Here is a 13,120-nt window from a genome sequence, read left to right on the forward strand (position 1 = left end):
GCATTAATTGCGCTGACTGCTTCGCACAGACATCTCCTGGGCTGTTTTTTGCATAGAGCGGGCTCAGGTAGTGCTACGGGAGTAGCCATAGCAACACTGTGCTCAACAGGACCTGCACATCCACCCAGAGAGCTGGATAAATACAGAGGCTGCATGATAAACACACTCTCAAAGCTGCTGCTACGTCCACTTGTGCTCTGGATACTGAAGATACTCCTACTGCATTTTGCCGATGAGAAAATGGATCAGAATTAGAAAGAAAGGGGAAAAAAAAAAAGTTGTTGAGATATTATTTCAGCCCCAAATGCTTTTCCCCACACAAGCTTGGCTGGTCCCTTTCCTGTGTGCTTAAATCCTCAGATTAGCAAAGCACCTGAGTCTAAAGCATTTCACAGGTCTAAATGAAGTCTGGAAATGGGACGAGGCACATCTGAAAGGTCAGGATGGTACAACCTCTCTCTGAAGATATCAGCAACAGGGACAAGCTTTAAACACATGCGTTTCTTGACCTAAATTCTGCTCCAGAAGCCCAAGGCTTCATCAGCTTTCAACGGGGCTGATCACCAGTGGGTATCGGGGCTCTCATGCACCTCCTTCAGCTGGGTACCCTGCGTCCTGGAGTGAAGCCCCTGCCTGAGCACAGGACCTTGTGTTGGATGAGACGAGGTGTCACTGAGGGATGTTAGCTGGGTTTTAAATTGTCTCATAATGATGAGGCTTCAAATTAATATATTGCTTTTGATGTCCTGTTGACATACGGTTTTATAAAGCTGGTTTGTCCGTTCAGTTTCTAATGGTACCAGCTCCACCGTTGTTGCGAAGTTATAACTAAGCAGACAAGAATAGCTCTTCTCTCCCAATGCTTCATGTCACAGAAGATGCTATAGTTTATACTTCTGAAAATTTGCTCTATCAAATAGGTGTTTCTTGGTACTAAGACCACATATGCCCTCTGCTGTCCCTTCAAACTGCGTAGTGAAGACATATTTTCAATATATTATCGTTATTATTATTACTGATATTAATTTAATGATTCTATGAAAACTAAGAAAACAAGAAATATTCTGAACCAAAATAGTATTCTTTGTTAAAAATCAGCCTGAAGCAAATCTCAGTTTTGTATCTAAGTGTTGATTGTGGGATATTAGCGAATGTCACTGAAATCTCATTGCTGTAAAGTTTAATAGCTGAATCAGAATGAAGATATCAGATGCTGCTTTTCCTTGCAAATGTCTCCCAAAAGGGCACACGCAGAATGATACATGCTGGTACAGTATTGCATCTCCCTTCAAACTGGCAGCCCCATCAAGCTCTGCCTCTGCCCTAATGTAAAAATCAACAAGCCCCTGCAGAATTACCATTGCATTTCATGAAAGAGCTATAGAAACAAAGGATCCTTGCTGAGGATTTGAAGTCCCATTTGTCAGGGGGCACAGAGCCCTGTTTATAGCTGCTGAAGGGACCCCACAGACAAGTTGAAGTTTGTACCAGTCTTATCTAGCAAATCCGAGGGCCCAAACCTTTGCGTCTGCAGGAACACGCACAGCAGCACAGACCCTTTTCAGCCCCCTATTGCGTGTCCCCTGAATTTGCAGAGAGGTGTTGGCTCTTCTTGCGCAGGGCTGGCTGCGTGGCTGCCTGCCCCAGGGAAGGCATTGCATTGCAGGGAGGGGTTCAGGTAGCTCCATCTTTCTGTGTGCAGGTGGAGCCTCTGGGCTTACACTAGGTGCAGAATAGTACAAAGCAATCTCTTGGGAAAGCTCCGCAGAAATAACGCTTCTCAGATTTTGAGTTTCCGTGCTTCCTAAACTTACTGTCTGATGTGCTTCAGAGTTCTGGAGAGTCACCTGGAATAAGATCGTGTATGCAAAACTGTATGCCTTCAAAAATAGATCTATAACAAAACCTACATAAATCTCTAAATATAATTTTTCAGCAAGCAAACTGCTTGCTGGTTTTGCATGCTGAATTTCCTTGATTTTTCAGAGATGGCTAGTCTTAAGAAACTAATTTATTGGTAGCAAGCAAGCCTCTAACATAATCTCGGGTAAAATTTGTATGCTGCTTAATTTACTCTAGCAGCACATAATAGAAACAAAGTGTTGACTACAATGCACTTTTCCAAATTAATTCCTGTCTTCTGACAACACATACTTTTCTTGACAAAGATAAGTTTCCGAGCACCATTCAAATTGCTCCCTGCTGGTTGTGCAAATTGTACACAGAGTATTATTTTAATATTTAATGGCAGCTGAGCGACTACTTGACACACTACTTTTAAATTATAGCCTAATCCAGATCTCTCTGGCTCCTAATAACTCTCAGTTTGGATGGCACTTCTGAAGAGCACGTGTCCCTGTGTGAATGTCACGCAGCAGTGGTCAGCTGAGGTGCTGGAGTTAACTTCTCTCCACCAGCCATGGGGAACGTGGTGGAGTTCTAACAGAACCTAATTTGGGGAACTGCAAGAGATAACTCAAGATGTCGACAGTTTCCCATGGAGGGATACAAGGCTGGCAGCAGACAGCACAAAACTGGGTTGATAAGGTGCTGTTTGAGCTACTGTGATTATTTACATGGACTGAATTGCACACCCCGCCCAAACTCTTGGACAGACCCATAAGTTAATTGCTGTGCCTGTCTAGCTAGCTAGTGTGTGATCATGTGACCGCATACGGTGCCTTCATACAGATTACTTCCACTAATACTCTAATTACAATGCCTCCTAAGACCCTTTTCTCACTGCCTATGTTGGAAATACACATTAAGTGCTCAGCCAAAATTATCCGTTAGGGTACAATTAGCTGTGATCAGAGCACTGAAACCTGGAATATTTTTGATCAAGAGGTCAATTAGTGTGATTGGGAGGCAAAGGAAGCAGCCAGCCATAGGATGGTCAGTGGGAGCGATCAAGTGAATTGAGCAGTCAGCTGATTAGGAAGCAACTAGTGAGAGCAAGATGAATTTTCACCCTGGAAGTGATGAATGTAGACCTGTCTGGAGTGTTCAGCCAAACTGAACACTCAATCAGCATTCGATTAACCTAAGCTGCCCCCTAGGTGAAGACATATACATAGGATTTAAATATATATATGATAGTCTTATCATGTATGACATGACTATAGGACAGTAAGAGCTGTCCTATATATAATAAAGTATTAGCAAAATTAGTAAATAATAATAACTCAAAATACTAAATAAAAGTGAGATAACTGTGTATTCAAGGAAAATATTTTTGTATCAAACAGATGACTCCTTTACCGTGCAACTCATCTGTCCTTAGATTACGTTTGTGTTTCAGATCTAAATATCAGAAATTTTTCTATTGTCTAGTAATACGTCTTAAAGTAAAAAAAAGACTAGGCTCTGAGGTTAATTAAAGTTCACTAGAAATGAACTTTTTAATATCAAGCATATGCCTTTGTAATTAACATTTAGGAGGCAGGGTTAATTATTTTTGTCCCCTTTGTTAGTTTGCAGTGTAGAATGAAGAAATTAAAACCTTTGAGTTTGATTTCGAGGGTGCCTTTTATTAATGGGGAAACTATTCTGACCCACGAATGTTGCTGTGGAGTCCCCAGTCCAGGTCTGGAGGAGGAAGGGAAAGATAGCTGGGCTTAAGGATTTCCTCACTCCCCACCCCTGCCATCAGCAGCACACCTGCCCCGGAGCCCGAGAACAGTCCTTTCAGGGTGGTGGCACTGGCATGATGCAACAGCCAAAGGTCGCTTTCCCCTCTGTGTAGGAGCAGTTGGCTTGGTGTCTTCATCAGCTTTCTGACAGCTGTGTGCGAGTGGTGTTGGCCGGGGAGCCTGCGGCTTTGCCCACCCTTTGGCTAGGCAGTGGTGGAGGTGTGGGCTGAACTGGAAGTCACCGAGCAGTACCAGTCTGGTATCATCTCTCTGTTCTAGCATTCAGCTGCAGGCAGGTAACAGGGACAGCAGTTTCCGTGAAACTGGGAGTTTTCTCTGACCACTCAAGGCTTGGTGGCAGAAGCTGGTGGGCATCCGTGTTTTCAGCTCTGCCATCGCTCCCACAAAATGTGCAGCAGCCACACAGATGGAGTAGAGCTCACTCTTCTAAACAAATTCCTTCACTTCCTCCGTACGGCACTTTTAAACTCAAACGGAAATGTCTCTCACTGGTCAAGCAAATGAGTAAGCACGTGCAAGGAGAAGTCTGGCAGGCAGTGGAGCGGGCTGTCTGGAAACTCCTCCAGGTCCCCGCAGCAGAGACAGCTGTCAACAGGGCTTGCCTGTCTGAACGCGCGCGGTGAGCCAGCTCTGGCCCTGAACCGCTCCTCCTGCGGGGAAAGGAGGTTAGCCCAGCAGCAGCAGCAGTGTTTTGGCCGGGCCTTTGCAGACATGCTGTCATTATTTTGCAGAAGGAGCACCAGGAAAACCTCTGGGGAAGGAAAAGCAGGAGACATGCTCAGGGTTGGCTCTTCTAAAGGCTACCCTAGTTAACTTCGTTTGGTTTATCTCTGTGACTCAGAGACATATGAACAATAGTCTAGGTTTTTTTTTTTTACATGAGGTCATAAATGGCGTTATGCCAACCAGAGCAAAGGCAACGCTTGCTTTACATTAGCTAGCTAGATCATCGTTCCTTGAAGTGGAAATCGTGACTCCCTACATTTATTTCTTGAACCTGTTTATATCTGAAGAAGTATTTGTTTAGCATTTGGAATATGTCTTTTAACCCAGACTAGTTCTGTTTGTAAGCGTATTGTGGCACTATTGGATTTTATGTTGCAAAATTCCTCTTATTAGTGCCTCATCCCTGACGAAAGTTATATTAATTTAGCATTGAGATGGTTGTTCTGTTTTCAAAATATTTATATTGCAAAGCTTGTGCTCCCAGATTTAGTGTAGTGTAGCAGTCACTAGTTCACTTCTCACATGCACTGATTTGGCAGCGACGAAACCACATAGATGTCAGTAGACCTACTAATTTATTCTGGAGAAGGACAAGATCTCAAGGGGCTATACAAACAAGTCTGATTTAAGATTTGTTTTCCAGAAATGTTTCAACTGCCATGTACTGTGTGTACATAATTAATATGGAGTCTCTTAATCCTTGAAACCATATTTTATGTTACTGATTGCAAAAATCATTCGGGATGCCACTGTGATAAAATTCTGGAAGTTTTTCTCCCGGTAAAAGAAAAATGATGACACTGGAAGTGTGGTGCTCAGCAACAGGGCACTGACCTGTCCTACTTGAGCTAAGAAGTAGCTCAATTTGCTTGCAGATTATGAGAATATTGTCTTCTGTACAGAGACTAAAGAATGTCAAAACAGTTACTAAGCAAATTGTTCCTGCATGTCAAATGATACTCTGGGATAATGGTTGTTGTGGCTTCCAGAGTCCTGTCCATGGCAAAGCTCCATGGTGTATTTTCAGATTGACACCCATTGCCCACTGTCCCAGTTGACCCTGAGATTTATTGGCCCTGCCTGAGGAGAGGTAGATGGCTTCCCAGCTTGCAGTGTGTCAGGAGGGTTGCGTGCTTATGATTGGACTCGATGCTCTTAAGGGTCTTTTCCAACCGAAATGATTCTATGATTCTATGTGCTGCGCAGAGACTGCCTCGTGCTGCTCTCCCTGCTTAGTAATGCAGAGCAGTACTTTCCCAGGAGCCCAAGGAACTCCTTTTCCCAATTCAATTGCATGTGCCTGGATTTACTTTGTTACTCACCAAGAGCAGCGGTATTAACCTTCTTCAGAAGTGGTCAGTGCATAACTTGTTGTGAGATGTCTGTACATTTCTGTCGCACGTTTTGTCCAGTCGTTCAGCGCAACACACGGTGCATGTTTGGGTGTGCATTTGAGATGGCTGTCCCTGACTCACACTGTCCTGTGGGGAGCATCTTCTGGCAGAGCGATGGAACGGTTGTGTGTGTGCAGAGATGCCCGCTTTTCCTGTCTGAGAGTCAAGAGGGCAGTTTGTGTTGGTAGGATTTGGGGTTGCTGTTTTTCTGTTTTGCCTTTAAAGTGCACGCCACTTTATGGTTATTTTAGGAACTTCTTTTCTATGTGTATGTACATGCAAGAGAACTTCCAACCCAGTACAATCAAGTTAGATCCAAAACATTGTCTCTATTCATCTTCCTTGCACTGTGTTTAACTACAGTGACTGTTGATTATAAATGATCTTGCCATTAGTTAAATGACAAACAGACACACACACTTACCTGAGAAACTAATGGAAAATGTCTGAATTTTAAGATTTAATGATTGCAGGACCACTTTTGAAAGACTGCAGTTCACTGGGACACCATCCTGTTTGGCTCATAAAATCAATATTATAGGTAGGCAAACTTATAAAGCATTTGAAGTTCCTTTGGCACAATGATCAAAATATGAAAATATGAAGTTTTTGTTTTTTCAGATCTGAAGTCCATGTTAGGCTAGCTGGTGTGACAATCACAAGCTTCAAAACCATTTTCCCTCTGATTTCATGTGATTGCTTTCTTAGGAGGTGCAAGATCTTCTTGCCAAGGAGGAAGCACTGCAGGAGGTTCAGGAGAATTATGTCTCCCTGGAAAGTGAAATCAAGGAGCCTGGAGGAGGAAACAGGTGGGAGAGTTAACTGAAAAAAAAATCATTCACTGTTTACCCTATTTCCTGTTTTGCTGTACATCTCTTAAAACTACATTTGAATAGTCACATCCCAGATTTTTTGAGTTTTAGAGTAGACAAAGAAAGATCTGTGCTACCATCCCTCACAACTGATTAGTCCTTTACCTCAGGAACAAGGATATAAGGTTTGTAAAGGCATCACTGAAAGAATATGACATAGCATTTCTTTGTCGTGCTGTTCAAAAAGCTACTGACACAACTAAAGACACAGTTTTGCCTCCCAAGTTCCCACCAGTTCTTCCTTTCTGAAAAGCACCGTTATTACCCTGTCTAACCTCCCAGAGCAGAGCATGATGTTCACGTGCTGTCGGCTTTGTGCCCATGTTTATTTCAGAAGTACCTATAAGCCTACGTGGTAGAGCGTGCATCGGATCCACGGTTTTCTCAGGCTTCCAACGTGACTAAGCCCAACAGTTCTAATTCCAGTACTATTTGTACTCGCTCACTCTTACTCTTTGCCATGCTCTGTTTCCCTTCCCCGCTCAGTTAAACAGGCTCCGCTTTGTGGGACTTTTGTTAATATGCATTCCCTTTGGGGGAAGTAGTTCTGTAAAGCCCAGAAAGGCCCCAGCCGGCCCTCCTAGCTTCTTCCTTGTATTCTTCCAAGCCAACTTCCAGTCCCTTGCATGCTGAATGACCAGAAATCCTTTGTTTGGGAGGCATGGAGACTCGCCTATGTAGACTTGCCAACCCAACCTCATCCCATCTGTCTCTGAGCTACTCCTGACTGAACTCAAGCGGCCCTTTACTTCTCCAGGTGGACTCTAATGGTGGTAACCATTACCTGGTACTGCTGAAGCTCATACCCCACCTCCTAACCCGGGCCCATATCACATTATTTTGTTCCCTGCACATACAACGTCAAAGACAATTGCCTCCTCTTAAAGCAAAGCAAGACAGCCACAATCCCCTGCTGGAAGGGCCGTGCCTGGAAAAGGCAGAGGAAGAACAGTTGTGAGATAAATTACTGAAATGACCATGCCAATTTTCATTCTGCTTTCTCTGTCCATTTAACAAGAACCGTTTGCTCAGATTCCACCTAGCAGTCTGTGGCTGAACTGTGTTGCAGGTTCCTGGAGTAAGCTTGAGTTTCACTGGTGCAGTTGTCCTCTTGCTACTCCCTGTCATTCGAAACTGCATGTGCTTGAGTTCTGCAAACTAGAGTGGTGGAAAGGGGGTTCACTAACCAGCTGTGGTGCCAAACCCCACAAAATTAAAGGTCCTGTTGAAGGAATGGATAACTTGAAGGAAAAAATAAGGGCCGTGGATACATCAGTTAAGTACAGGCCCTTCTGATCTCTTTTGATTAGCAAGTCTAGAGGAGCAAGGAGCAGATTCTCCAATATAACCCTGCTTCAGTGATCTGATCTCCCTGTCACAAATGGTGTGTTTTACACTGACATAACTTGTTGATTTCATGCAGCAGTGCATGGCCTGCTGAATCTTGATGACCATTCATTTGTTCACATACATATGTCTGTATAGGTATCTGTATGCGTGCACACATTAAACCATAAAATAAAATAGATAATATAACATACTGTAGCATAACATTACATAATTAACGTAACATATTATAAATATGATTTATGTATTACATAAAGCAAGCCATGTAGCTTATGCTTTTCTGTCTGCTGGAGCCGTTTGCTAGTTGATAAACTAAAGAGCTCCCCAGCCTTTTTAATCAACAAAGGTTCATCTTTTGCCTTTCTGACTGGAAACTGCAGAGATTTACGTGGGAAACAAATTTCAGTGGGTTTGATTGTTTTGTGTCGTCCCCGGTACTACTGCTGTCATCAGCTGACTCCTCTGAAGGAGGGAGACTTGGGTCCACTGCTCCCTTTAATCACAACGTGTATTGCAGGCATTGAGCTTTGTACTCTAAGCAATGGCGGGGTGGGGTGGACATTTTAATATCCTCTCATTCTATCCAGTATGAAGACTCCAACAATATATCCATATTTTAAAATCTGTAATATAGCTTAACGCACAATACTTGTGAATGGCACCCATTGCACAAGGAGGGGTTTTGTTAGGTATTAGAATCAGGTTGCCCGTCTCTTTGGATGTTTTCTATGAGCTGGCGCTTAGAAGAGCCTTGCCCTGGGGTCAGCTGTGCTCTCACTGACACCTGTACAAACCCATAAGTAATTTCACTGAAGTTATAGAAATTGTGCTGGACTTGTATCACCGTAGCTGGAAGCAGGAAGTAATTAAGTTCATTTTGAAATTCTTCAGTGTACAGCAAACACTCAGCCCTGCCCACCGACACAGACAGAGACGCGTAGGTACATACATGCAGGTGGAGTTCATAAAATAAATGGCCTGACCAAGTGTATCCACCCAGATGAAAGCCAGCTGCTTGGGAAGGAAACTCTTTTCCTGCCAATGTGGCCTAAAAGCCACCAGCTTGTAAATGGTCAGCCTCAGCTGTGTTGCTGTGACCAAAAATAGTGTTCTTGGGAATATTTACAAGGATGAATACATACATAATTTTTCTTCCTTTGAGGTTTTCAACAGATGCTGCTAAGCTTTGAGTTTTCTAATTAAAAAAGAAGTCCTATACATGTCAGTATCACATGAACTGTGGCGCTTTTTCTGCTATCCTGTTTCATAGTGCAGATCCAGGGAACTCCTGAGAGTGCCGGTTGTTGTATGTGTGCAAGGGGTGCCTCTGCGTTTGCAGGCACATTGTCTTGAATCACATATGTTCCTTAAAAAAGTGTATAAGTTAACTTAATTGCCTCTGAGAGTTAAATGCCATTATGTTTTCAACGGCCACATAGAGCTCATGGAGTTGCAGTGGCATAGCCCATCAGAGAGGTGATGCAAGGGACTGATGCCTTGAGTGGAACAGAGAAATTGTACTTCAGAGAACAGTGCTCTTGCTTGGGCAGCATACTGTCCTCACAAGACACGCAGCTCACACCCTTTTTAGGCTGTTGGAAGAGACCCCACATCCTGTCCCATAAGGCAAGGCTGGCTGAGGGACAACACCATGCTTCATCTCCTCCCTTCCCTGAACCTCTCTTGCTGTCCTGACTCTGCAACAGCAACTCTAAGTGCTACAGTAAGGAATTCCGCAAGGTCCCCCGAATGACATAAAATGAACCATGTAATTATTTAACTTCAAGAGAAGGACAAAGACTTTCTTCTGAAGGACTTAACATGGGGAACTCAGGAATTCTTGTAAGATTGAGGTGGAAGATGTTTGCAAACCCCATGTCCCTGTGGGCTACCTGCACTGGAAAATTATCAGGAGCCTCTCAAACCACTGTTTGGTCATCCTTCTAAGGGAGCAGTCCACATAGTTGGCACCTAGAAGCATGTCTAGGTTAAAAAAAAAGTGCAGACAAATCCAAATCCCTCTGTCTGTGCTTCCAGCAGGATGGATATAAGCCAACTCTGGTCTAAAACCTGCATAGCTGTGTTATGATAAGCGAGTATATTAGTTAGGATGTGGTGCTGTGCTGACTTGGCAAGGTGGTTTCCAGATGGGAACGGGCTTAGGTTCATCTGGACCAGGGAGCAGGCACTGCATGCTCAACTCTTGTCTGCTCCTGCCCATGGTGGCATGCAGAAGAGAATTAGAGTTACAGATTTCAGACGAAAGCCACCACAGCCTGGCAGCTTAGATAGCCTACAAGAATGCAAAGGTCTCATCACAGATATGGAGCTGCTCAGATGACAGCATGTGACAAACAGTCAACCCAGCATGCAGACGCATCAGACGGTACAAGTACATTGCTCAGAGCTGCAGATAGGTTTGTTGGCTGCGTTGCGATGCAGTATTGCTCAGCTAGTACTGTGTCCACTTTTAAATGAGGCAGAGATTGGGATATCATTCTCTGGGTTAACATTGGTATGACTCGTCTCCATATAAGATCCTGTTCTCGGTTATTTATTTAGTAGACAGAGAGACCAGTGTATGTTTTGGTCTGGTTTTAAAGATAGTTTTCTTGACGAATTACTAAAGGGTCATTTTTTTCATACAGCACAGAGACAACATCCTCCCGGCTGTTTTCTGAGCTATTGGTCACAGACTCCAACACTTCAAGCTCCACAGCAGATGGGTCAATGTATTCTTCAGACATGTCTTTTGTGGGTTTATCTTATCCTGCCTCTGTCACGCGGACCACAGAGATGCCCAGTCTGGCACGATCTTCTGGCCTAACTCAAACTTTGAAAGCCATAGGTAAGCCTCTGGAGATTTGACTGCTTTGTATTTAGGACCAAAAACTACAGCCCTTTATTTGCATATTTATATATGCACACAGTATGAAAATATAACCCTGTAGCTTGAGAGGAGGCTTTGGTTATATTTCAACTAATGGAATGGAGCAGCACACATCCCATTTCACATCCCGCTTTCTGGCTGGGACTCATCATGTCTCCAAACATGAGAGTGGCAGGTGAGGCCTCAGGTGGCAGAGAATACGCTTGTGTTCCCTGGACTAAGTGGTGTTATTCCATTGTGTTTCATAATGGCTATAGCCGCAATAAGGACTCTGTATGTAAAAAGAACCTTTTATTTTCATGCCTTATGTTATAGTAGGCTTAGCTTTCCCACGTAGAAAAAGCTGCAACTGTGCTCCAAGCAATGCGTAGATGCCTGGAGGAGGTTTGTCTAAAGATGCGTGTAGATGTTCTGGGGGCCATGACTGGCCCAGAATAAGCTGCTGAACAGTGAGCATCCAGCTCTTCCCTATTGCAGGGGTTGTGATTGTTTCCAAATCACAGCCAGGGCTGAGAGCAGCCCCGATGCCATCAGAGGTTCTGTACCCTCTGCTTCCTTCCCCATGTCATTTTCTCCAGTGTTGTGTTGAGAGACAGAGGGCAGTGACACCAGCAGTCTCAGAGCAGGGTGCTGCTGATGGGGCAAAGGCCCAGGCTTTGCACCTGGCCACTGGATCTTTTTGGCTCCCATAGAAAGACATGGCAAGTCCAAGAAGAAACTGGTGCTGGCATGTATGAGAGAGGCTTATGAGAGAAAGAGGACAAATCTCTGTTACATGACTGTGCAGTGAGGCAGAGCATATTTGTCCCCAAAGATTTTAAAATGCTCTTTAGTTACTTTAACACAGACCAGAGCAACAGTGCCAATCATATTAGGCGGTTTGCTCAACATCCTGTGAAAAAGTGAAAGCAACGCAGCTCTTGAAAAACAATTATGACTTGAGTTTCTAGTCAGTGGGCAATTCTGATATTCTGGCGTTTGGTTTAGACCTGCGCAATGATAAAAATGGAAATGCTGACATTTGGGGGAAAGCAATTTTTTATTCTTGTGGTACCTAGCTACTGCTCTGTGTGCGTATGCACCCATTTTTCTAACCTTATTAACTTTGGAGCATTAACACAGAGCATTTTCTCACTCCCAGGCTGGCATGGGGATAGTGTCCTCAGGGTTGAGGTCCTACGGGTTTTCTGAAAATTGACGGCCAGGCATTAGAGGTACTGTTGAAGTATTGAAGTAAAAGGCTGGTGTGTCCTTCCCTCCTTCCCATTTACTAGCCATCAGAGAACCCACATGATGCTAGGGCAGGGGGATGGGGAAGCGGAATGAAGGGAAAAAGACATTAGAAACCAGGCTTCATTAATTCAGCTGCTTAGGGAACAGCATGTTTGGAAAGGTCGAGATGTTTCATTTGACCTAAACAAAATGCTGGGACATTCTTCAGTTGAAATGTTTCATTCCTGCCTATTGAACCAAATCAAAACACTTGGCTTTGGTGAAATGCTGTAATGAAGAGCTTGGGAGGGAGCAGCTGCAGCTTATTCCAGCGGCAGTTGTCTGCCCCAGGGTTGGGAGAGGGTGGTGTTTCTTTTCCAAAGGTGGGATGTTGATTATCTCCAATGTATTGATGAACTAAAATGGATTTCACCCCAGGTATTAGAAAACTATGGAAGACCCCAATCTGTCTACTTCTCCTGCCATAAACAGCTGTCTGAAGGGAAAAAGAAGGTGTGAAAATGTTTTAATGGCCTGGTCTTCTATGGAATAGGGGCCAATATGACCTCCCTCTGTGTGGGAGGGTGCTCACAACTGTCTGTCGGTTGTGTCTTTAGTTAACGATCCATTTCAAACATATTTGGGCATGTTTATACATGCAATATGGGGAAGATACAGGGAAAGAAGTGGCCCTCTGCTGTACTAGCCTTTGGAGTGTGAGGTAGACACTAGCCTGAAGTCCTTCCCTCCTGTTCTCATATGTGTATTCGTGAACAATGAAGCATGTTAGACAGTGGCACTTATTGACAGACCCCTTCTACCCTCCACACCATTCCCTGGAAGTTAATCCAGACCCCTAAGTGGAAAACTGTGATTAAAATCATTGCCCTGATTTGGATATGGTAAGTTTGAACTCGGAGCCTCCTCTCTCTTAGGAGAGCTTTCTAAGCACTCCGCTATGAATTTTGGGGTATAGATGTCCTTTGCTGTGGCATGACACAGCAAAACAGCACAAAAAAATATGAA

General features: G+C 43.9%; 1 protein-coding gene across 1 annotated transcript in view; it reads left to right on the forward strand.

Annotated features, from left to right (window-relative positions):
* Positions 1-13,120, forward strand: part of LMNTD1 (lamin tail domain containing 1) — a 161,544-nt gene that overhangs the window by 104,432 nt on the left and 43,992 nt on the right. Inside the window, exons 2-3 of the mRNA XM_063323657.1 lie at positions 6,482-6,582; positions 10,641-10,840. Coding sequence (XP_063179727.1) covers positions 6,482-6,582; positions 10,641-10,840 — 301 coding nt within the window. The remainder of the gene's footprint in view (positions 1-6,481; positions 6,583-10,640; positions 10,841-13,120) is intronic.

The sequence above is a fragment of the Chroicocephalus ridibundus genome, chromosome 1 (genome assembly GCF_963924245.1).
Source record: "Chroicocephalus ridibundus chromosome 1, bChrRid1.1, whole genome shotgun sequence".
Taxonomy (NCBI): Eukaryota; Metazoa; Chordata; class Aves; order Charadriiformes; family Laridae; genus Chroicocephalus; species Chroicocephalus ridibundus.